Source organism: Urocampus carinirostris, chromosome 14 (assembly GCF_059441175.1).
Source record: "Urocampus carinirostris isolate Australia breed hairy pipefish chromosome 14, RoL_Ucar_1.0, whole genome shotgun sequence".
Classification (NCBI taxonomy): Eukaryota; Metazoa; Chordata; class Actinopteri; order Syngnathiformes; family Syngnathidae; genus Urocampus; species Urocampus carinirostris.
The window spans coordinates 7608821-7634654 of NC_142362.1; the positions used below are offsets into that span (position 1 = coordinate 7608821).

General features: G+C 42.1%; 1 protein-coding gene across 4 annotated transcripts in view; it reads left to right on the plus strand.

The window, feature by feature from the left end:
• The window catches only part of ankrd44 (ankyrin repeat domain 44), an 82821-nt gene that overhangs the window by 27056 nt on the left and 29931 nt on the right, over positions 1–25834 (plus strand). For 2 of the 4 annotated variants that reach the window (XM_088352615.1, XM_088352618.1), the window contains exons 5-18: positions 137–337; positions 5251–5338; positions 7247–7389; positions 10266–10478; positions 12032–12110; positions 12440–12554; positions 12641–12723; positions 15753–15861; positions 17778–17846; positions 19934–20074; positions 21346–21411; positions 21486–21597; positions 21669–21740; positions 22452–22653. In XM_088352615.1, the coding sequence (XP_088208741.1) occupies positions 137–337; positions 5251–5338; positions 7247–7389; positions 10266–10478; positions 12032–12110; positions 12440–12554; positions 12641–12723; positions 15753–15861; positions 17778–17846; positions 19934–20074; positions 21346–21411; positions 21486–21597; positions 21669–21740; positions 22452–22653 (1693 nt within the window). The remainder of the gene's footprint in view (positions 1–136; positions 338–5250; positions 5339–7246; positions 7390–10265; positions 10479–12031; positions 12111–12439; positions 12555–12640; positions 12724–15752; positions 15862–17777; positions 17847–19933; positions 20075–21345; positions 21412–21485; positions 21598–21668; positions 21741–22451; positions 22654–25834) is intronic. The other 2 variants (XM_088352617.1, XM_088352616.1) reach the window with 2 other exon arrangements.

The window sequence follows — 25834 nt, forward strand, 5'->3', positions numbered from 1 at the left end:
TTATGAATTTACGACAGCCCCTTAAATTATAATTTCCCTCTTTCCGAACGAATCATTTTTGGATGTTTTCTGGCACTATGTTTTTGTCGACCTTAAATAGCAGTTGTGAAGAGAGTTAAGATCTTACCTCTGCCAGGAGACAGTCCGGGTGCTGATCCGACACTCTGCGGACGTCAACTCCCGCGATAAGAACTGGCAGACGCCGCTTCACGTGGCCGCCGCCAACAACGCGCTGACTTGCGCCGAGATCATCATCCCCATGCTGAGCAGCGTCAATGTTTCGGACCGCGGAGGCCGCACCGCCCTTCACCACGCTGCACTCAACGGCCACATGGAGGTATAGCACACACCCCATCTGTTTTGTCAGGGTTCGTACGGGTGCTTGAAATCCTTGAAAATGTTTGAATTTTAATGTTGTGTTTTCAAGGATTTAATTGTTCTTAAATTTTGTCTGAAGTGATTGGAAATGCTTGAAATTGAAACGGCTATGTTTCTCAAAAACATGCAGATCCTGCTCTCTTCGTATTGCCATTGCATCTCCTCCCTTAACGGACGCTGGCATTAGTTTGTATGGCATTAAATTATAAAGTGTTCCCCCCCTGCAGGTTGCGCCCTAGAGGACAGGTGCATCCTGCACCTAAATGATGCACAATGAAATGTGTATTAGTGCAAGGATTACGTATCAATTATGAGCCATGCAGGAAAATTAAGGAAGCATTTTCCAGTGGTAAATTGTAATGGGAAGAATTTCCTGCAACTGAAAATGTAAGCTATATATTACCGTCATTTTACCCAACACCTATTAAGGGATACATTTGTCTTCAACATATTTACTTAGGTATTGTTCAGATCCACAAATATATTCACGATTTACTCAAAATCTTAAAATCATATGTCTTGAAAATATGTAAATCAGAGATTTAGTAGTGGAACAGCAAAACACATGATTCACACTGGATTTCCTCTTTGAATGGTACTGGAAAAATTGAAAAATTGGCTTTGAATGTCCACAAAAAGTGCTTGAATTTAAAATACAAAAAATGAACAGTTCTATTTTAACCAATTTAGACACAGATCCCCTGCAAATTAGCAAAAACATGAGATCGAACCTCCTGTGTGGAGTTTGTATGTTCTCCCCGTGCTTGCGTGGGTTTCCTCCGGGCACTCCGGTTTCCTCCCACATTCCAAAAACATGCATTTCAGGTTAATTGGCCGGTCCAAATTGTCCCCTAGGTGTGAATGAGCAAGCAAATTGTCTGTCCCTGTGTGCCCTGCGACTGGCTGGCAACCAGTTCAAGGTGTCCCCTGCCCACTGCCTGAAGATAGCTGGGATGGGCTCCAGCACCCCCGCGACCCTACTGAGGATAAGCAGTGCAGATATTGGATGGATGGATGCACTTTGGAGCGATCAGTATCATTAAAATGAGTCCAAATTTGGCTCATTTTCCTGCTTTTTATTTATACAGTACTTTCTATTTTGTCCCCCATATTGAACTCCAATTTACTCAATACCTGAAGAACCTTTTCCGTGTTTGTAAACAAGTGGTTTGTAGTCAAGTTGCACTCGCATTCTCGAGGCAAAACGGAAAAAATAACGGCAGTTTATACCAGGCCATTGACAGAAAAGGATTGTCGATCATAGATAGTAACTTCATATTGATCTATGTCAACAACAAAAAAAAACGTACTTTTGATCGGCGCTGAAGTTCTCTAGCAGCACAGCGGCTGGGTGGTTATTGGTGTGGAAGTTTAGGGTTCAAGTCCAGCTACCACAGCTTCCCTAGGTGTAGTTTGCATGTTCTCCCCGGGCACTCCGGTTTCTTCCCACATTCCCAAAAAACATGCTTGTCAGGTTAATTGTTCTAAATTGTGTGAATGAGCAAGTGAGTTGTTTGTCTCTGTGCCCTGCGACTGACTGGCAACCAGTTCAGGGTGTCGTCTGCCCACTGCCCGAAGGTAGCTAGGATGGACTCCAGCACCCCTGCGACCCTAGTGAAGATAAGCTGTGCAGAAAATGGGTGGATGGATGTTGAAAACTCACAGAAGAAAAAGTAAACACCCTGGGCAATATGACTGGTTAAGCGATATGGGTAGTCGGAGCTATACACACAGCACACTTCTCTCCGCTTAGCGCCGTCTGCACTGAAGGTAAATATGTCAGTATCCTTGTTTGCAGTATTTTGTGACATTTTTACTCTATAACTCTGCTTGCACCTATTTTTGAAACCATTATTTATGTTAAAAATGAAGGTCAAAAAGCATACTTGTCAGGTTAATTGGCTGTTTCAAATTGTCCATAGCTGTGAATGAGTTATTGAGTTTGTCTCTGTGTGCCCTGTTCACTGCCCAAAGATGGCTGGGATGGGCTCCAGCACCACCCCCAACCCTACTGAGGATAAACTGTACAGATGATGGATGTATTTCTCTATTTTAAAGGTATGGCGTTGTCCTATGACGCGCCATCGCCCCCAACGGGCGGTGCCCAAGAGTACAGGTGCATGCTACACCTAACCACGGCACTATTAAATGTGTATTAGTGCGAGGATCACGTATCAATTATTAACAGTAATAAATTTTAATGGGAAGAACTGAAAATCTAAGCAACATAGTGCTGTCACTTTACACCAACACTCATTCAGTAAATGGAGAGATTTTTCTTAAAATATATTTACACAAATATTGTTCAGATCCACAAATATGTATAAACAATTTACTATATGATAAAAATCATATATCTGGATAAGTGCAGACCCACGATTAAAGGTAAAAATGCAGATACATTTGTGGCTCTGCAAAATACACAATTCACACAGATTTCCTTTTTTCAAGTAAAAATACTGGAGAAATTGGAAAAATGGCTTTGAAAGTCCTTAAAAAGAGATTGAATTCGGCCATAAAACCCTGGTAGGAACTCTGTTTTCCTCCATTCAGATTCACCACCTCCCTTGATGTCGTGCTTGTCAATAGAGATAATTAGCATTGCCGCTGTGACGCTAGCATCCTTTGTAATGTATGAAAAGAACAGGTGTGCTTGTGTAGAGGTGGGTGGCGCAGCCAAAGATTGTACTCAAGTAAAAGTACTGTTACTTTAGGATAATATTACTCAAGGAGAAGTAAAAGTAGTCATTCAAATACTTACTTGAGTAAAAGTGGTGTAAAAATAGTCTGTAATAATAGTCTGTGGTTTGCAATAACCTGTGCAGCCCTTTGAGACTCTTTGTGATTAAGGGCGTCACAAATAAACATGACTTGACTTAAAAGTCAAAAAGTACTTAGTGAAAAAATTACTCAAGTACTGAGTAACTGCAGCAAAGTCGTATTTAGGTCAAGTCATGTTTATTTGTGTCGCCCTTAATCACAAGGAGTCTGAAAGGGCTGCACAGACCACAGATTATTGCAAACCACAGACTATTATTACAACATTCCCTGATCGAAATCCTACATGAGGGCAAGGAAAAACTCAAAACCTCAGTCAAGTCAAGTCATGTTTATTTGTGATGCCCTTAATCACAAGGGGTCTGAAAGGGCTGCACAGACCACAGACTATTGCAAACAAGATAGATAGATAGATAGATACTTTATTCATCCCCGAAGGGAAATTCACATTTCCAGCAGCATCCCTTCGCTGAGAACAATACAATAATAAAGCAAAAAGAATACAATATACAAATACCCAGTGTGACGTGCAAATGCCCACTGTAGCGTGTTATGTAGAATAACTAAATAGTGCTACACAGAATACATATTGCAGTAAGATTCAGTAATATGCAATGTAGGTGGTGTGGTTTACTGTGGGCTTTTACTCTGCCGGGTAGAGTTAAAGAGCCTCATGGCATGAGGACGAAAAGATCTCTTCAGTCTGTCCGTAGTACAAGACAGTGACAGCAGTCTGTCGCTGAAACTGCTCTTCTGTCTGGAGATAATGCTGTGTAGTGGATGCAAAGGATTGTCCATGATTGACCGCAGCTTTTTCAGTGCCCGTCTCTCAGCTACTGTTGTTAGGCTGTCCAGCTCTTTGCCCACAACAGAGCTCGCTTTCCTAGCCAGTTTATTGAGACGAGAGGCATCCTTCTTCTTGACGCTGCCTCCCCGACACGCTGCCGCATAGAAGAGGGCGCTTGCCACTACTGTCTCATAGAATATTTTCAGGAGCTTTTTGCAGATTTTGGAGGAGGCCAGCCTTCTGAGGAAGTAAAGTCGGCTTTGCCCTTTCCTACATAGAGCTTCTGTGTTGGCAGTCCAGTCCGATTTGTTGTCAAGTCAAGTCAAGTCAAGTCATTTTTATTTGTATAGCCCTAAATCACGAAGAGTCTCAAAGGGCTTCACAGATTGTTACACTATATTACACAAACTATTTTCAACCGACAAGAGGAGTAGGTTATTCGTATGCAATGGAGTAGAAGTGAGTTTTAAGTTTAGATTTAAACATTTCCACTGAGGTTGCAGATCGAATCTCAGGGGGAAGAGCATTCCACAGCACCGGTGCCCGGATGGAGAACGCTCTCGAACCAGCAGAAGACTTCTTTGCTCTCGGGATCATCAGAAGACCAGCACTCTCAGATCGTAGGCTTCGGACCGGGACATAGTGGCAGATCAGATCTGAAAGATAAGAGGGAGCAAGTCCATGTATGATTTTGTACAATACTAAGAGAACTTTGAAGTCACATCCAGCTGCACACCCAGGTATTTGTAGGTCTGGACAAATTCTACACATTCTCCTTTGATGGTTACAGGAACCGGGTGAGTTCTGGTTCTCCTGAAGTCCACCACCATCTCTCTGGTCTTGGTGGTGTTTAGGTGCAGGTGGTTTGCCACCACCCCCTGATCTAGACCCTACTTGAGTGCAAGGAAAAACTCAAAAACCTCAAGTCATGGTTATTTGTGACTCCATTCATCACAAGAATTCTCAAAGGGCTGCACAGACTATTGCAAACCACAGACTATTATGACACCATCCCCTGATCTAAAACCTACATGAGGGCAAGGAAAAACTCAAACGTCAAGTCATGTTTATTTGTGATGCCCTTAATCACAAGAACCACAGACTATTGCAAACTACAGACTATTATGATACCATCCCCTTTTTCTTTTAATTATGCTTTAAAAATTGGTTTTGAAAGTCCTTGAAAAAGTGCTTGAATTTGGCCATGCAAAAGGAGTACGAACCCTGAATACTGTCTTATGTCCTACCCTTTAAACCGATGAAATTCTTCATTCCCATAAAATATTCAAATGTCTGTGTCTTTTTAGATGGTGAACCTCCTCCTTGTCAAAGGAGCTAACATTAATGCTTTCGACAAAAAGGATGGGCGAGCGCTGCACTGGGCTGCATTCATGGGTAAGACATTGGTTTAAAACATCAAAGACCCAACAGGGATGTTTCGGTTATAACACTTTATAACATTTAGTTCCTCGTTTTATGATCAACTTATTTTACGAATGTTTCGGTATCCGGAGTTCAAGTCAAGTCAAGTCACATTTATTTGTGACACCCTTAATCACAAGAAGTCTCAAAGGACTGCACAGGTTACCTTGACAACACCCCCTGATCTGAAACCAACATGCGGGCAAGGGAAAACTCAAAACCTCAGCAGGAAGATAATAAGAAACCTTGAGAAGAGGTCCTCACATGAGGTATTCCCCCTTCCAGGATGACCAGGGGGCAATAGATTTAGAATTAGGTAACAGAAAACATCGTGAAAATCAATAGAAAAACATAGGTGATATGTAGAAATTTGTCCAGAAAGTTCACAACAGCAATAAAGCAGCTTCTAATCTCTGCCGGCTAATGGATGCAGACGTTGACATGCTTCAGGTCTAGCTAACTGATCTCGAATCGCGCTTCTCCCCCGTATCACCACCAGCCAGGCAGTCGGAAAAAGACAGGAAAAGAAAAATACGGGGTTGGGCATCAATCATGAGCTATTGAATAGAAGTGGGTCTTAAGCTTAAAATCCAATAGCATCCTGCGTGGTTCATCAGCTAGGTGAGACCCTTGCAACCTCTCTGCAATAAATTGCCAAATGGTTCAGTCTGTTAATTAATTGTTTGCAACCACTAGGGCGCATTTTTTATGTTTCCAGCCATGGGTCCTGCGAAAAGAGGAGAGAAAAAGAGCCAGGGCTCCACTTACAATCGCAAAGAATCTAAATATTACTGGAAAAGCTTCTTGTGATTTGTATATGAGAAAAAGAGCTCGCTGGGGACATGACCACATTATCGAGGGCAGAAATTAAGCGTTCGCCTACTGGGAAAAACGGCAGGCTTTTTTCACAAACAGACGTACCGATAATGCATGACGCGACCGAACAATGGAAGGATTTGATGAGAACTGCGTTACAGACAGACACTACAATTGTGGATCGAGTCAAGTCAAGACAAGTCACTTTTATTTGTATAGCCCTTAACGACAAAAATGTCCAGTGGCAGATACAGTTGAGTGTCGTCTGCATAGCAATTGAAACTAATATTATACTTGCGGATAAAATCACCAAGCGGAAGCATACAAATACTAAAAAGAAGGAGGCCAAGTACAGAGCCCTGTGGAACGCCACAGGGGACATCAGAGTGTTTAGAAGTCAGATTGCCGTCCTGTCTGACAGGTAGGACCTAAACCACGAGAGTACAGTTCCTGAGATACCGACAAACAAGTAATATGTTGTGGTCGACTGTATCATAAGCAGCACTGAGATCCAGCAGCAGTATCATTGACAAGGCACCGGAATTTATTGCTAAGAGTAGATAATTGGTTACTTTAGTTAGGGCTGTCTCAGTAGAGTGATTGGCCCTAAATGCTGACTGGACAGTTTCAAAGAGATTATTTTCCGACATAAAGTCATTTTGCTACTGCGACCTTTTCAAGTGATTTTGCAAAAAAATTCACTTCTTTAGCCTTATTTCTTGTTTTATTCATACTATTTGGTATACTCAGGAACATTGACTGAAAATCAGTGTACTTCTAGGGCTGTTACAGTTGATTTAACGGGGCTTTAGTTGCATTTGATAACCTTGGAACAGATTAATTCCTTTTCCATTCATTTCAATGGGTAAACGTGCTTCTATTTACAACCGTTTCATTTTTCAATGTCACTACTGGAACCAATAAATTTGTAAGTAGAGGTACCACTGTATTTGGGGAAATGTGCAACGACTACTATGCCGTACCACAGGCACATTGCGGACTGGATACAGTAGCATTATCTTCGTCTTGTGGCGATCATCTGGTCCTCTGCTGTGTTCCCTTCAGGTCATTTGGATGTGGTGTCTCTACTGGTGAATCAGGGTGCGGAGCTCTGCTGTAAGGACAAGCGAGGGTACACGCCTCTGCACACGGCGGCATCTAGTGGACAGATCTCGGTAGTGAAGCATCTGCTTAACCTTGCCGTAGAGGTACGGACCTTTCCTTCTAGGTACAGTGGTATACCTCTTCATACGAGCTTCATTTTGTCCCAGGATAATGCTCATAGCTCGAATTGGAACGAGAGGATTTTACAGATATGAAATACCGTATTTTCCGGTCTATAAGTTGCCATTTTTTTCATAGTTTGTCCTGGAGTGCGACTTATACATTGGTGTGACTTATGTGTGAAATTATTTGCACATTATTATATCATTTTACACGTTATTTTCTAAACCCTTATTTGTGAAACCATTAACACGGGGGTAGGGAACCTATGGCTCTTTTCATGAGTACATATGGCTCCAAAATAAAATTTAACTATTGCACATCTCTCTGTGGCGTTCCAAAGTCCAGTGATTTCATCCCGATTTTGGTCCATATAAAGCCGAAGCAACTTAATGCAGAAGTGTGATAAGAAACCGTTTAAACTGATCAATGAAAACGCTGGCAAACGACTTTGATTGGGTGAGCAGTAGAGGTGGGCGGATCCCTGCACACAGCGCAAGGCACTCTCTCGCTCAGCGCGGTCTACACCCAAAGTGAATATGACGATATGCTTATCCTTTGCAGTCATTTGTGACATTTGTACAAAAGAACTTTGCATGCACATTGTATGGAAGCCGTTATTAAGGACAAATTTCATGGAAAAAAATTGCCTCAACGCTCTTAACTGAAGGTGGAAAACAAATTGTAAATGGCATATTTACATTGATTTGGCACACAGGATCTGGCATTATCATTTCATACATTTGATTAAATCATCAAATGACACACAGTGAAATAAAATGTGCTGAAGAATTTGCTCTTGTCTAGAGAGTGTGGCAGTTTTTTCAATTTTGTCTGAAAATATATGATGTGGCTCTCTCAATTCATTTTTAAATTTTTTTTTGCTTTTATGGCTCTTTGGGTCAAAAAGGTTCCTGACCTCTGCATTAACACATTATAATATAATTCCACTTGTTATTTTCAAACTAAACCACAAGAGGCGCTCTACGCCTGTGTGTTTGATTTTAACATTGCCCGTAATTAAGAAAAACAACTGAGATGGGCTGAACAAAAATGTCACCGAAAAGAAAATCACATTCTGCCGAATACAAGCCTTAAATAGAGTAATATGCACCTGAAAATGGGAAGTATACGACTTACAAATTAATAAATATAAGTCTATAAATATAAAACACAACACAGACTTGCATTTGAATGAGTGGTTGTTATTGTCATTATACAAAAGTACAACAAAATTGGAGGGCTTCTACTTTCAGTGTAAGAAATGGATTAAGAGAGTGGCTGGCTAGCTGCACGCTAGCATCGGGTATTCTCGGATAGAGCCAGGTGTCCGCGATGATTAAAATAAAACCGTCACAAATGTAGTGGTTTCTCCTGAATTGTAGCTCTAGGGTCCTCTGTTTCAAGGGTAGTGGATTTGGTGTTGGCAGGGGTAGCTTATGAGAGTTGTTATGTAGCTTAGCCGCAGTATGCCTCTGTATTGTCTTCTCTCCCGACGCTGCCTCAGTCGTTTCCCGAACCCGATAATAATCCCCGGAGCACCTGCTGGTGATCGGCATTTCTTCTGCGCTCTTCTGACTTTCCCCATAGTTTGATTTATGGGTGAATTTCTTTCCAATGTAACGAGACACTAAAAGCTAACCGTCGCCATGCTTTGCAGTTTGTTTTGACTTGTCAAGTCATGTTTATTTGTGACGCCCTTAATCACAAGGAGACTCAAAGGACTGCACAGACCACAGATTATTGCGAACCACAGACTATTTTGATACCATCCCCTGATCTAAAACCTACATGAGGGCAAGGAATACCTCAACATGAGGAAAAAGAAGAGACCTTGGGAAGGGACCGCACATGAGGTAGTCCCCCTTCTAGGGTGACCAGGCTGCAACGGATGTTACAATAACAAATAATACACAGATATTGTCAACATATATTTTGGTTATTCATTTGCTACAGAAGTGTGTTTTAAGCTTAGATTTAAACATTTCCACTGAGGTTGCAGATCGAATCTCAGTGGGAAGAGCATTCCACATCACCGAGGCCCAAATGCAGAATGCTCTCGAACCTGCAGATTTCTTCTTGGCCCTTGGGATCACTAGTAGACCAGCATTTTCAGAGCGAAGGCTCCAGACCGGAACATAGGGGGAAATTAAATCTGATATAAGCGAGCAAGTCCTTGCATGATTTGGTATACTACCAACAGAACCTTAACATCACATCTTAAGCTAACAGGGAGCCAATGCAGGTTAACTAAAATCAGGGTCATGTGATCAAACTTCCTTGTCGTAGTTAAAAGCCTCGCCGCAGCATTTTGTACCTGCTGAAGGCTCTTGATTATGAACTGGGAGAGACCGGAGAGTAGTGCATTACAGTCATCGAGACGGGAAGTAACAAACGCATGAATCATAATCTCCGCATCCGACTGAGACAGCATAAAGTAAAATGTGCGCACAGGTATTCACGCCCACCCACGCAACACAGACACATATAGATAGATAGATACTTTATTCATCCCCGCAGGGAAATTCACATTTCCAGCAGCATCCCTGCGCTGAGAACAATACAATAATAAAGCAAAAAGAATACAATATACAAATACCCAATGTGACGTGCTAATACCCACTGTAGCGTGTTATATAGAGTATCCAGATACATATGCCTCTATCTGCTGCAGAACACAATGCACGATACGTTGATATCAATGACAATAAAGACAATACAATTAAAAATCCTCGGATTAGCGAAAATGAACGCGAAGTAGCAAGGTCTTTCTGTTTAGTGATGCTTGTATAAAGAGGTAGCTCCATATTCCCACCGTATGCCTGTCCTCATAACTCCCTCGGTGCTTTTCGGCGGACAGATGGACGAGTCCAACGCCTACGGCAACACGCCTCTGCACTTGGCTTGCTTCAACGGCCAGGACGCCGTGGTCAACGAACTCATCGACTACGGCGCAAACGTCAACCAACCCAACAACAAAGGCTTCACGCCGCTGCATTTCGCCGCCGCCTCCACCCACGGTGCGCTCTGTCTGGAATTCCTGGTCAACAATGGCGCCGACGTCAATGTGCAGGTCTTCTGTTTTCACTTTTCTTTGTTTCTTGCAAATCAGTCCCTGTGCAGCCGGCATCGATCCCCAGAACAAACGGTTTTATTGCCGGAAACGCAAGGCTTCAACCCTCAGTTTGGAGAGATAACCTATCTCTCCAAACTGAGGGTTTGGAGAGACAGTTCCCCCTCTTCATCTCTGAAGAGCGGGATGAGGCTTTACCTCCTAAAATAACAGCGACCAGATGATGAAGGTGCTGTATCTGAGTCCGATCAGGAGGCTTCCCCTGCAAGTCCCTAACCCCGAAAAACGTTGAGGAGAGGGATGGGCGCCGCTAAGCTGTACTTGCTCAAGACACACCACAAGAAGTGGTACCTGACGACCTTGGTGATTAAGGGATTTGTGAACTGTGAACTACGTAGAAACAGCATAGTAACAACATGAAAAATCGTTATTTTAGAAATCAAACTGGGTGCACTTTGCACTAAATAGTAACAAAAAATAGCTCTCTTCTTCAAAAAGGTTGGAGACCCCTGCCCTATGTCATATGTCTCAAACTCGTGGCCAGCTACATCCTTTTATCAGGGCTCAAACAGGTATTTTATTGTTGCGTTTTCGAGGTTTGAAAAATGCTTACATTTTGGGGGGAATGCTTGAAATTGTTGCCATGTTTCTCGGCAGTCTGAATCGATAGATTTCTTGAAATGAAGAAACATTAAATGAGTCTGCTTAAAAATGACGCCAACACTGCTCTCTGGTGGCTTGGCTTTGCCATTGCATTTCTTCTTCCCTTGTGATCAAAATTTGCTAAAAAAGGGCACAATGAAATTTGTATTACTGCAAGGATTACGTATAAATTATGGACATTTTATGGTAGCGTTTCCCTGTGATAAATTGTAATGGATAGAACTTCCTGCAACTGAAAATGTAAGCAAAATATTACTCATTTTTAACCAATACCTATAGGGGGGGTATTTGTTCCAAACATATTTACACACAAATACTGTTCCGATCCACACATATTCGTGATTTACTCAAGCTCTAAAAATCATGTGGAGAAATTGGAAAATTGACTTTAAAAGTCCTTAAAAAGTGTTTGAATTCGGCTATGAAAAAGTGTATATCTGTTTTATGTGGCTTGTGGGACAATATTGAGAGAAGCACAAGAGAAAAATGAGAATCAATGCGTCAAACAACATGTCCACTGTGTCGCCAATTCCAGGCGCCTCTTGCAAAGCTCACACTGAAGCCGAGAACATTGAGGAACATTGGGAATGTTATTCTTCATAAAATAAAAGTCACAGACGCACTGTTTAAGGCAGCATTTCTCAATTAATGGGCCGGAATTAAGACTTGGACAAGAAGGGTAATTTTTCTTTTAACTGTTCTTAAACAAAGTGCAATTGTACATCCGCTACATTGGGAGGCAGCAGGGGTTGCATTGGCAGAGTGTGAGCTTAGTGGCGAAGAATTTGTTTGCAATGAGCATAGAAAAAAGTCATGGTTTTTGAGGTATGTTGCGTGTACTCATTTTTTCAATGATTTAGCTGATGGACATTTTTGATTCTTTCTTACAGAGTCGAGATGGAAAAAGTCCTCTCCACATGACTGCCGTCCATGGTCGCTTTACCCGCTCTCAAACTCTCATCCAGAACGGTTAGTTGTACGCCCATCCCACAAATAAAACAGAAACACAAGTAGAGCAGCAACACAAAAAATGAAAAAGAAATCATTTTAAAAGGTGTTTGCAAGAAGCCACACGGGAAACACAAATACCCTGTGGATCAAAGTGCTCTTTTGTTATTATGAGACCAAAACTGAACTTTTTGGGCTGAAAACACCATCCCCACTGTCAAACATGGAGGTGGCAGCATCATGCACTAAATTTGGTTTCTTTCCACGATTGTGTCTCACATGTTGTTAATTCTTACAAATATTTTGACTTTGAAATATGGCGTTATGTAAAAAATTGTGTTATTTGCCAGGCGCTGAGATCGACAGCACGGACAAGAACGGCAACACCCCCCTGCACGTCGCCGCTCGCTATGGCCACGAGCTGCTCATCAACACGCTAATCACCAGCGGAGCCGACTGCACCAGGTATGGTTTCGAACCCAAAGTCAAAACAAGAACATCCACTCTGCTATTGAATATCCACACCATAACGTCCGTCTGTTTCTTCGAAGGCGAGGCGTCCACGGCATGTTCCCGTTGCACATGGCCGCCTTGAATGCTCACTCGGACTGCTGCCGCAAGCTGCTGTCCTCAGGTAGGAAGCAGAACGTCTAGGAATGGGGAATACAGTAATCCCTCGTGGTTATTGCTGGCTCACTGCTTCACAGCTTTTGAATTGAATTGCCCTTATTGTCATTGATATCAACATGTCGAGAATTGTGTTCAGCAGACAGCACATGGCAAATGCTGTTAGGAATTAATTATTTAAAAATGTATCGTTTACCAAATTGTTCGAATTAGTTATCTGACTCCGTTAACCAAACATAAACTTTCTTTTTGTGAAAAGACGGACAAGAGACCGGCATTTCCACACGGGGGCAGATTTAATTTCTTAAATAATAAACTAAGTGAATTCCATCGAATTAGTCGAATTAGTCTTGGTCGAGCCTCCTCTCGTTCTCCCTCAATCTTCTCTTCTGAAGTTCTTCTCTCGACCCACGTCTTTCTCCCAAGCTGGCGTGTCGGCTCCTCCCATGGGCGGGCCAGCGACTCCCCACTTGTACTCCACCCCGTCTCCTTGATGTCTGGACCCCAAGCGATTATCAAATCAGTGCCTGGCCTTCTCCGTCAGAGTCCTGTTATCAACAGAACTAAACAAAACATTCGCATTCGAAACGGCGTGACCTGTCATTGAACTTAAGCCTTCTCTCTGAAAAATCTTCATTGCATTCAATAAATGTAACTTGTATAAAATCCTTTATAGTAAAATGTATAAAATCCTTCAGGGCATATTATGACTGTATGCGTGACTGTGATAGGTTGGTGCTGTCAGTCAAAAAGCAAAGCGCCCAAGTTTTGTATAGCCCTTGGTCACAAGAAGTCTCAAAGGGCTGCACAGACAATAAATACACAGACATCATCATTATGAAAAATAGATAATGACATAGTTTTATAAAATACCTCGATCTCACAATTTCCCTTAACATTACCTAATAAATTTAAACGTTACGACCTTCAAAAAACTCTCAAGTAAAATAATGTTGCAGACCGCCCAAGAGTGCAAAGAAATGGTGATCACCAGCGGGTGCTCTGTGTGTAATTATCGGGTCCGTGAAGGGACTAAGGCGTCGTCTGGAGAGAAGGCATTAGCGCTGCTTCAGGGCTAGCCTACTGCTACGATATGTCCTTTTGAAATAGCTAAAATATGAGAAATTGGGGGCATCACGGCGGCGCAGTGGTTAGCGTGTGCGGCACAGTTCTGAGGTCATGAGAACAAACATCCTTTGTGGAGTTCTCATGTTCTCCCCGTGCTTGCGTGGGTTTTCTCCAGGCACTCCGGTTTCCTCCCACATTCCAAAAACATGCAAGTTAGGTTAATTGGCCTGTCCAAATTGTCCCTAGGTGTGAATGAGCGAGCGAGTTGTCTTTCTCTGTGTGCCCTGCGACTGACTGGCAACCAGTTCAGGGTGTCCACTGCCCGAAGATAGCTGGGATGGGCTCCAGCACCCCCGCGGCCCTACTGAGTATAAGCGGTGCAGATAATGGATGGATGGATGAGAAATTGGATAGATCAACGTTATCTTTTTTGCACTCGAATTGCCTTTGTATCAGGTTCAAGACTGTAACACAAAATATAAAATCAAATATAGAAAAATTATAAAATCAATGTTTTTTTTCTTCTTGGCCAATCCTTTTGCCAATTTATTTTAACCAACCGCCGAGCCACTTAAAAGTTTACCCATCCTTAAATTCGAGGCTTAAATGTGTTACCATTTCATCTCACTTTTATTGAAGTATACTGCGTTCACTAATGAACAGTTTAGACTGCAACATTATTGACGCAAAGGAAGACACAGGCAGAAAAGGGGAGGAGCAAGTGTTTAACCCAGGGGTGAGGGACCTTTTTGATCCAAAAAGACATAAAAGCATTAACAATTTTTTTCAATCAAAACTGCCAAACACGCTCTTGTGTGATGTTTAATGATTCGATAAAATCTATAAAATAATAATAATCATAATGCAAAAATCTGTGTCCCATATTCCATATTCATATCCACCCACAGCTATGATGGTTTACAACAAAGTGCGAGCAAAGTTATCTTGTAAAAATGTCACAAAATACTGCAAATGAGAATCCCAACATATTTACTGTGTTTATAGCCCCCCCATTCTTACCGTTCACCCATTCAAATTGCTCTGGGTGCCTTGCTGGAGTTTTTGGGTGTTTACAGTTTGTCCTGTAGGTTTTCGTCCTAATGTGTCACAACAGTGAACATATATTGTTGAATAAGCTTCCATATAGAATAGAATAGAGAATAGAATTTACTTTTATTGTCATTCTTTGTAACAATGCACACAGAACGAAATGTCGATCCACCTGACTCGTACAGTTAAACTGTAGCGAGCCGATGCAGCCGCAGCCATTTTAGTCATTAGGTGACCAAACTCCCCAATTCCAACCCTTAATGCTGAGCGCCAAACAGGGAGGCAATGAGTACCAATGTTGTAAGTCTTAGGTATGACTCGCCCGAGGCTTGAACCAGCGACCTCCCAGTCTCAGAGCGGGCTACCGAGCTGGTTTTATAAAGGATTCTTTAGCAATATACAGTCAAAACGGGGTCTGTTGATGTGTAAACTCTGACTTTTTATATATACCGTGTATACTGGACTGAACCCAATGAACACTTAGTATTACCCCAGTTGTGCATGTGGTAAAATCCACATTGCATGGAACAATACAGTAAATCAGTTTTTTATCACGGAGCCAGATGTTCTTCTGAAAAGAGCCTTATATGGCTCACGAGCTATAGGTTCCCGACTTTTGATTTAGCCAATCAGAATCCCGAACACAACGCATGATGAAAAAAAAGTAAGCGTGAAAAGTGAACCGTGATACAGCGAGGGATTACTGTATTTGTCTGCGTCCCTGCACTCGAACGTCCGACACCATGCACGCTCTAGTAACCCGTCTTCCCTCACCACCAGTCTCACTAACGCCTGTCTCTCTTTCTCTCTGTCCCACCCCTTCTCCCTTCAACCACTCCCCGATCCCTATATTTCTGTGCCGGCTGCTGCTGTATTTCCTCTCCCGCTCACTCCCGTCTCCTCTGTCGCCCTCTTCAGGCCGGAGGTTTAGCACGATGTGTAACGAATCGGTCCTGTGTGCAGGCTTTCAGATCGACACCCCCGACAGTGAGGGAAGAACCTGCCTTCATGCTGCTGCGGCCGGAGGGTGAGCACCCCTTGACTCGGACTGCAAACTTTATGAGGCAGTGTTGGGCGCCTTACTGAAAAATACTATTTAGTTACAGTTACTTCATTTCTAAAGTAACTCAGTTACCCTCTCAGATTACTGACACCGAAAAGTAACTATCTAGTTAGAAATAACAGCATGTACTCGCATAGAAGCAGACCCCTTAAAACTTTATTAAAACAGAAGAAAATGTGTACCCCAACATGTAGAGGCAATGAATCCTTCCTATTTCGAACCCTCTGCCGAGACACTCCATATCCATTTTGTTTCTGGGTTTCAAACCACTCCATCTCCATTTCTTCATTTCAAATATTTTCTTTGGTTTGGCTTGTCGCAAAATCACATGCACTTTTTTAATCCCTTCAAACAAAAACGTGAGCTGCTTTCATTTGGCTCGATTTGAATCTTTTGTCTGTTGGGAATTAATATCAAAATGTAGCGTTTACCAAATTGTTCGGATTAGTTATCTGACTCCATTGACCAAACACAACCTACAGGGGGCGGTAGTGGCTCAGGAGGTTGAGCGCACGTCTTGGGATCAAGAGATCGCAGTTCGAATCCCGGCTGCTCCGTGTTACATGTCGAAGTGTCCTTGGGTAAGACACTGAACCCCTGATATGAATTAGCCGAATTAGTCAAGCCTCCTCTCTCGATCTTCTGCTTCTTTTTCTCGGCCCACGTTTTTCCGCAAGCTGGTGTGCCGGCTCCTCCCATGGGCGTGCCAGGAAAGCCCCCCACGTGGGGTCCACCCCCTCGCCTCGATGTCTGGAGAAACTCAAAACAGCAGAGCATTTATCACAACAATGCCTGCCGTCCTTCATCAGAGTCCTGTCATCAAAATTCCCCAACCAAAACATTCCGCATTTGGAACAGCGTGACCTGAAGCCCACTCAGTGAAAATCTTCATCGCACTCGATAAATGTAACTTGTATTTAATCGTATAAAATCCTTTATTGTAAAATTTATAAAATCCTTCATTATAAACAAGATATGCTACAACAGGTCATTTATACAAGAAGAAAGAAAACAAACATAGAACAAAAGAAAACAACAAGAACCCCAAAACAGCATCCCCACCCCCCTCAGCGCTATTAAGCCACGCCCCTCCCCCCCTCGCTTTCCCTATCGCTACAGATGACACACAAACAAATATGTGCATATGAGCTGACCCTCTGATTTGAGTATTTTATTTTATAGTTGTAAATATTTCAGATGCGAGTATAAAACTATAGGGCAGGGGTCTCCAACGCGGTGCCAGCAAGCACCAGGGTGCCCCCTAAGGACAGCTGAGGGGCCTGCAGACCTGTTCTGATAAAGCTCACCATTGCTGGGTTTTTATGATTTTCTAGTAAACTGATTTTTTTTATTGGTTGAGTGAGTCTATTGAATCCAACTTCCAATATTTAACCTGATATTAACATAGTAACAACATAGTAATAACAGAAGAAGTTACTTTAGAAATGCATATAAAACTGTGATCTTTGGGGTAGTTAGTACCTGCTGTAGGGGGAATATCTCTATGACGCGAAATTCAGCACCCTCATAATCTATGCTGAACTGTAGTCAGTTATACTTTGTATGTTAATATAAACACAGAATGTTCCTGCCTGTATGTAAGTGATTCAGATGACACTTTAATACATAATCTGCAATAAATAAATAGAAAATCACGCAGTACCGCACCACGTAGTAACAAAAGCAGTGTTCTAAAACGTTAATAATTACGTGTTCCGGTTCTCGTTTCCGAGAAAAGTAACCGCGTTCCAGTTCCAGTCCCGCGTCGTCCTAAAACGGGTCCTGACTCATTTGTTTTCTTCATTTGGTATAAAAATAAATGAGAAGTCAATTTAAAAATCAAAATGTGGTATGCTATTTTGTCCCTTTCTGGACCGCAGGAACGTAGAGTGTGTGAAATTGCTCCTGAGCAGCGGCGGTGACCACAACAGGAGAGACAACTGCGGCAGGTGGGATGCTTTTTTTTTATAACTCCTTGCAACTTATGTTATGATATGCAGTGTCTAGCGAAAGTATTGACCCCCTCCCCCAAGAAATCTTTGAGATATTGCCATATTTAAGGTTTGAAGCTTAAAAAAATGTAAATAATTTCTACGAATAAACAACCAGCTCAGTGGCCTCGGCGCCTGAGTCACACCTAAGACATTTTACCTTCTTTTGCTCTCTCTTCCTTTTCCCTCTTCTTTCTCTTTTTTGCTTTCCTCTTCTCTCTTTCGCTCCTTTTCCTTTTCCCTCCTCTCTTTCTCTCCTTCTTTTTGGATTTCTTTATTTCTCTTTCTTTCTTTGCCCTTCTCTCACTATTTCTCTTTTTATCTCTTTTGTTTCCTGCGCTCTCTCTTTCTCTCTCTTTCTCTCTCGGTCTCTGTGTCTTTTGCTCTGTCTCTCTCTTTCTCTCTCTCTCTCTCTTTCTCTCTCTCTCCCTTTCTCTCACTCTCTGTCTCTTTCACTATCTGTCTCTTTTTCTCTTTCTTTGTTCCTCTTTGTCTATTTCTCTCTGAGTCTTCTTACCTTATTTTGCTCTTTTCTCTCTCTTTCTCTATTTCTTGCTTTCCTCTCTCTTTTCTCTATTTCTTGCTTTCCTCTTCTCTCTTTCTCCCCTTCTCTCTTTCTCTTTTTCTCTTTTCTCTCCTCTTTTTCTCTATTTTTTGGGATTTCTTTCTTTCTATTTCTTTCTTTCCCCCTCTTTCACTATTTCTCTTATTATCTCTTTTGTTTCTCACGCTCTCTCTCTCTTTCTTGCTTTCACTTTCTTTGTCCCACCCTCTTTACATCTCTCTCCCTCTCTTTCTCTTTTTTTTTCTTTCTCTCTAATTTACTAGTCCGGCCCCCAAGAGAATGTTTGTTGTATCGTGTGGTCCCCAACTAAAATGAGTTTGACACCCCTGCTCTATAGGAATGAAATCTGCACTTTGGCTTGGAAATTCTTGTAGATAGTAGATTTTTCGCGATGATACGGGTCAATGACATGTAGTAAATCGACAGTACAGGAGTAAAATGTCACTTGTTGGACACAAAAATTAGCCATGAAAACTGACCTAAGATCTGTTTTCATGAAATGTTAATGATTTCTTGAGAAATATTGTCTATATTCGTTTTAGATTCAAAGGCATTTGTTTCTAAACGTGACGTATCTGGTGGGCGGGGCTTAGCCCTGGAGGCAAAAGAGTACTTGCACCGGTCAGAAGACAGAAGAAAAGATAACTGTCGGAGCTGATAGTTGTCAAGATGTTGCGTGTTTGTGAGCCATAATCAAAGAAAAAACATTATTTATTATAAATTGAGGGCAGCACAGCGGCGCAGTGGTTAGCGCGTGTGCGGCACAGTTCTGAGGTCATGGGTTCAAATCCAGCTACCGGACTTCCTGTGTGGAGTATGTTCTCCCCGTGCTTGCTTGGGTTTTCTCCAGGCACTCCGGTTTCCTCCCACCTTCCAAAAACATGCATTTCAGGTGAAATGGCCAGTCCAAATTGTCCCTAGGTGTGAATGAGCGAGCGAGTTGTCTGTCCCTGTGTGTCCTACTACTGGCTGGCAACCAGTTCAGGGTGTCCCCTGCCCACTGCCCGAAGATGGCTGAGATGGGCTCCAGCACACCCGCGACCCTACTGAGGATAAGCGATACAGATAATGCATGGAAATTATAAATTGAAGTTTTACAGGATTCCAGCGGACACTCCTGATTATAGAAAAAAGAAGAGCGTTGTGGTTAAATGCAAAAGATTGGACCGAGGCACTCATAAAAAATTCTGGGGTTTGCAGCGCACAATTCACAACAGCTAAGATAATTTAAACGTTTATGATTGTTGCTATCGAGTTCATATTACTTGTTGTAACGGCAAACTATCTTATTTTCATAGCTTCGGCTAACTGTTAGCATGTCACTATGATTAAATACCCACAGACAACCAAGCTAGCACAGAAAACGCACTTTTTTAAAATCAAATATCGCATCGAAATTGAAATCACAATTTTTTTTTTTTTCCTGAAAACGAATAATGTCATTTTCAAGGCATTAAGTTTTAAAGTGTGTCTTCTGCAGGACTTCCCTGCATTATGCCGCCGCTAGTCGTCACTATCAATGTCTGGAGACCTTGGTAGCTTGCGGGACGGCAATCAACGCCACTGACAAGTGGGGTCGCTCCGCTTTGCATTACGCTGCAGCGTCGGATCTGGACAGAAGGTAACTATAAAACTGTCATTTTTGTGTCTCACCCATTCCCGTGCACAGGGTTCGTACGGGTGCTTGAAATCTCTACAAATGCTTACAAGGTCAGAGAAATGCTTGAACTTTGGGTGAAATGGTTGTAAATGATTGAATTTGTTGCCATTGCGGTGTTTTTAGGCAGTATGACTATAAACCACGCATAAAATTAAGAAAATTGGGAAAGAACTGTGTGAAAACGATGCCCACACGGCTGCTTTGGTTGGTTGTCATTATGTTGTTGTCATGTGAAACGTCAATGCCTCCTACCGGTCAGATCCAAGAGGACAGTTCTTGTTGTGGATGAATGAAATCATTTATTTTGTATTTATTTATTCAGCCAGTATAGACCATAAACGTGATATACTGTATACCAGAAATCATTTGACACGCGAACCTCTCGACGTGCTGTTCAGTTTTTAGACCCAAGTGCTGTGTTTTTGGAGTCCTTAGGTGACCAAACCCCCCAATTCCAACCCTTAATGCCGAGCAATGAGTACCAATGTTGTATAACTCGGCCGAGGCTTGAACCAGCGACCCCCCAGTCTCGGAGTGGGCGCTCTACCATCTAGGCTACGGAGCTTATCGACAAAATGAGGACACATTTGTTTAGACAGGAAATTCCCGGTTTGTTTCTCCCGAGTTTAAATGTCTTAATAATAACACTCGCTTTGGTCTGGAACAGCTTGCAAGCTGACAGGAATTTGGCTGGGTCAGGCCGACTCCAACGATTTTCTTGGAAATCGGCGTAATTTTAGAGAATCGAAAGAGGACGAAAACATTCTGAGAAAAACATTGTCAATTCCTGGAAACAAGCGCGTCATTGCGAGAGGACGCACTTAGCAACATGTGGTCTTTCTGATGTGTCTGCTCCAGAGGGTATAAGAAAGCTGATTGTCTCTTAGACGAAAGAGAACGCTGTTTTGAACGCCAACGAACACCAATAAACAACTTCTCCCTCTCCGATCAAAATTTCTCTGTACTTTTTTGCATATTTCTGGGGCGAGGCGGGTACACGGTCTCCTGCGAAACTCTATTTAGGAAAACGAGATGCGGCCCCTTTCCCAACATGTGTTGCCCATTGACTGAACGAGTTTGAATGAGCAGGCCATTATCGACATCTACTGTTAAGGAGTGTAATTGATCCTCCGATTCACTTCTGCGACCCACGTTTGGGTCCCAACCCCCCAGTTGAGAAACACTGGTCTATTTCATGTGTAATAAATGTTTTTTTTTTGATTGCTTTACAGAAGACGTGTGGCTCTGGAACCAGAGAATGAAGGAGTCCAGGCAGAGAGGGAGAAAGAGGCAGCGCAGTGAGAGACCATTAAAATGGATACTTAATGCTTCTGTTATATGACTGTCTTTGAGCCTCCGCTGTCTTTTGCAGATGTCTGGAGTTCCTGCTTCAAAACGGAGCGACGGACACTCTCAAAGACAAACAGGGGTACAGTCCTGTTCACTATTCTGCAGCCTACGGACACAAACGATGCCTGGAGCTGGTCAGTACACAAGTACAAAAGGCAAAGTCTGACGGAGGTTTGGATTCCACTGACATCATGTGACCTTGCAGTTACTGGACCGAGATGACGGTTACCATGATGATCTGGAATCCCCCAGTGCCAAAAGCCCCCTACATCTTGCTGTGAGTGGAAACACAAAAATAGATTTAATCAATACAGACGCTGACCTACTTAGGATCCGGAAGATCGTTCGTAAGTTGCTTCAGTGCAATATTTTGTATGTTTGAGGTTTATAGAAGTATGTTTAAGGCTTGTGTAAGTAACCTGTGTTGTTTTGTACTAAATAAAATAATATGCTCTATAAAGATAAATATGGTTGAGTTCAACTTACTTTTGGAAGATGGGCTTCAAAAGGACCTCCTCCATGTTGAAAAGTGCCCGAAAAAAGCGTTCCGACCATTTTCTCAACCGCATCAAGCTTTCTTATTCAACTTTTGTTTCAAAAGAAATGGCTCGCCTCTTCTTTACACTTTATACCAACCATAAATTGTCAAAGTTCTTAGCGCGCTGGAGATACAGTATAGTATGTTTACACACGAACTAGGAAGAGGAAGCGGAAGCGAATTTCTTCTTTTTATCTCTTTTGTTTTCTCTTTTTTATCTCTCCCTCTCTCTCTTTTTCTTTCTTTGTCCCGCCCACTCTCCTTTTCCCTCCCTCTTTCTCTTATTTCTTTCTCTCTTTTTCTTTCTCTTTAATCTACTAGTCCGGCCCCGACAGAATGTTTCTTCTATCGTGTGGCCCCCGAGTTAAAAAGAGTTTGACACCCCTGCTATAATATATGTTCCTAAAGCTGTGAAGTGAGTCCACCATGTGAAATGTGGGCTGGGTGCAGGCGTACCACGGCCACGCTCAGGCCCTGGAGGTCCTGCTGCAGGCGAAGCGGGAGGTGGACCGGGTAGACGAGGTGGGCCATACCCCCTTGGCCATGGCGGCGCTCCGAGGTCACCCCGACTGCGTTCACATCCTCCTCAGCCAGGGGGCGTCACCACGCACTTGTGACATACGGCACCGACGCACCCCTGCCCACTTGGCAGGTTTGGCTCCACCTTGTCATTTGGGGTTACAGTGCCTAGCCAAAGAATGTCATATTGCCACATTTCAGGCTTCAAACTTGAAGCGAAAAAACTGAAAATATTTCTAAGAATCAACAACACGTGATCGATGTTCCCTCTAAGCTGCGTGTGTGCGCAATTGTGCGCTACCCAGAGCTTTTTGGCGCACAAGAAAATCTAGCCAGCTCACAAAAATCAGGGCTGGAAATTGCTAATTAAGAAGCGTATTAAGTCAAAGTTACAGTGCATGAAGGTAAAAATACACGGGTTCCCCTGACGCTGTGTTCTAAATGCGGTATTTGGAAGTCAAGGTCGAAGTAGAACGAAGTTGAGTAAAGTCAGTAGTTTTTTAGTGAACCGGCTTCTTCGGCTCGGCTCACTAAAAAGAACCGGCTCTTTCTGGTCCTAAACGGCTCTTCAGGTTGTTTTTGCTTCTTTCATCCCTATATGACCAAATATGATGTAAAATGATGCACAAAATGACTTGAAGGAAAGGGGAATAGAACAAAAAAAAGAAAAAAATACCAAAATGAAAAAGTAGTGAAAAGCTGGAAAAAAAAGAAACAAAAGGAAGAGAAAAAAGAAGGAAAAATTCAGAAAAAAGCCAGAAAAAAAGAAAAGAAAGAAACAAAGGGAAAAAAGTAAACAGAACAAAAAGAAAAAAGTAACAGCAAGGAAAAATTAACACAATGAGATTTTTTTAAAAGGAATTAAAAAAAAGATGGAAAAAACAGGGAAAAAAGAAGAAAAAGCTTGTTTTGCATCAAAATAATTTCCAATTATACCAAGTCAACCTTGTTGCCAACATTGTACTTCCACTAAAAAAATATGATTAAATACAGTTCTGTATTTAATAAGCCCCCAAAAATGTTAGTATTATGCGACAAAAGATACCAGAAAAAAAAAAAAGAAAATCTTGTGAAAGAATTGTAAAAACAAATGACGTTTGTAGGCCGTACAACCTTTGCAATAATACATTAGTCAATTCATTCAAAAGTGAAAATTTTTTTGCATTCCCGGAAACTCAGCTAAATGTAACGTGATGTCAAGTTTTGGACATGTTTGATAATGACTTAGTTGCCACTCTTGGAATTGCCGTTGCTCACTGTTGTTTCAAGCGTTGCTCACTGACTTTGTGTGAACGCTCAGACCCCTGGAAAATGACAGGGAACATTGCGCGTGATACACAATCTTGAAATGGAGTGAAATTCTTTCAACATTCTTTTTACAGCAGCAATGTGCCCCACTGTTCTCTCAGCTCAGCCAACTGACTCCTGATGACTTCTGAATGATCCAATGTCAACCTAAATGACTAGTGCATCCGTGAGTCATTACGTTTCAGTTTAAATGCACCTGCTCTGTGATGAGCACCGGATAACACAGCATTATGAAGACCAAAGAAGACACCAGGCTGGTCCGGGATCAAGTTGTGGAAAAGTTCAAAGCAGGCATGGGGTACAAGAAGAATTTGCAACATTTATACATCTTCCAGAGCACTGTGGAAGCAATAATGTCAAAATGGAGAAAGCATAAAACCATTGCAAACATACCAAGAACTAGCCCAAACAAGGAGAGAACTAATCAGAAAAGTAACCAAAGTGGATGATCACATTGGATGTCATGCAGGCATACGCAACTGAGGTGGGACAATCCGTGCAAAAGACAACAATTAGTTCTACTGTGCAGAAATCTGTCTTTTATGAAAGAGTGGAACAAAGAAAGTCTTTTATGAAAGTCCCGTTTGGCGTTTACAAAAAGCCCCATAGGGATACACAAATAACATGTGTAACAAGGTGCTCTAGTCATATAAGACCAAAGATTAACTTTTTAGGCTGAATTCAAAGTGATACGTTTGTTGAATCGTAAAGACTGTCAAACATGGTGGTCCTAGCATCATGCTCTGGGGTTGCTTTTCTTCTGCAGACTGGGAAGATGTATTGATGGAACCAAATACAATTCTGGCATAAAATCTGTTGGAGTCTGCTAGAAACCTGAGAATGGGGCACAGGTTTACCTTTCAACAGAGTAACGACCCTGAACATAAAGCAAAATCTTCAATGAAATAGTTTAAGACTAATGGAAGAGTGGAACAAAGAAAGTCCTTTTCGAAAGAGTACCACAAAAAGACCCATTTGGCATTGACAAAAAGACTCATGGAAGACACAAATAACATGTGGAACAAGGTGTTCTAGTCAGATGAGACCAAAGATGAACTATTTGGGCTGAATCCAAAGTGATACATTTGTTGAATAGTAACTCTGCACAGCACCCTGGAAAATTCCACCCTGACTGTCAAACATGGTGGTGGTAGCATCATGCTCTGGGGTTGCTTTTCTTCTGCAGACTAGGAAGATGTATTGATGGAACCAAATACAATTCTGGCAGAAAATCTGTTGGAGTCTGCTAGAAACCTAAAATGGGGCACAGGTTTACCTTTCAACAGAGTAACGACCCTGAACATAAAGCAAAATCTACAATGAAATAGTTTAAGACTAATGGAAAACTAATGGAAGAGTGGAACAAAAAAAGTCCTTTTCGAAAGAGTACCACAAAAAGACCCATTTGGCATTGACAAAAAGCCACATGGAAGACACAAATAACATGTGGAACAAGGTGCTCTCGTCAGATAAGACCAAAAAGGAACTTTTTGGGCTGAATCCAAAGTGATACGTTTGTTGAATAGTAACTCTGCACAGCAACCTAGAAAATTCCACCCGACTGTCAAACATGGTGGTGGTAGCATCATCCGGGGATGCTTTTCATCAGCAAGGACCAGATGTATTGATGGAACCAAATACGATTCTGGCAGAAAATCTGTTGGAGTTCGCTTAGAAACCTAAGAATGGGGCACAGGTTCACCTTTTAACAGAATAACGATCCTGAACATAAAGCAAAATCTACAACAAAATGGTTTAAGACTAACAATATAAGGTGTTAGAATGACCGAGCCAAATTCCAGACCTCAATTCTATAGAGCATTTGTGGAAAGAGCTGAAAACTCTTAATCAAACCTCTTAAGTGACTTGTCATTGTTTTGTAAGGAAGAATGGGCAAATATTTCTGTTTCAAGATGTGCATAACTTATAGAAACATACCCAGGGTTCTCGTTTGCCCGCGTCCCTACGTCCTAGACGCATCATTTTTGCTGGGGACGCATTGTCTC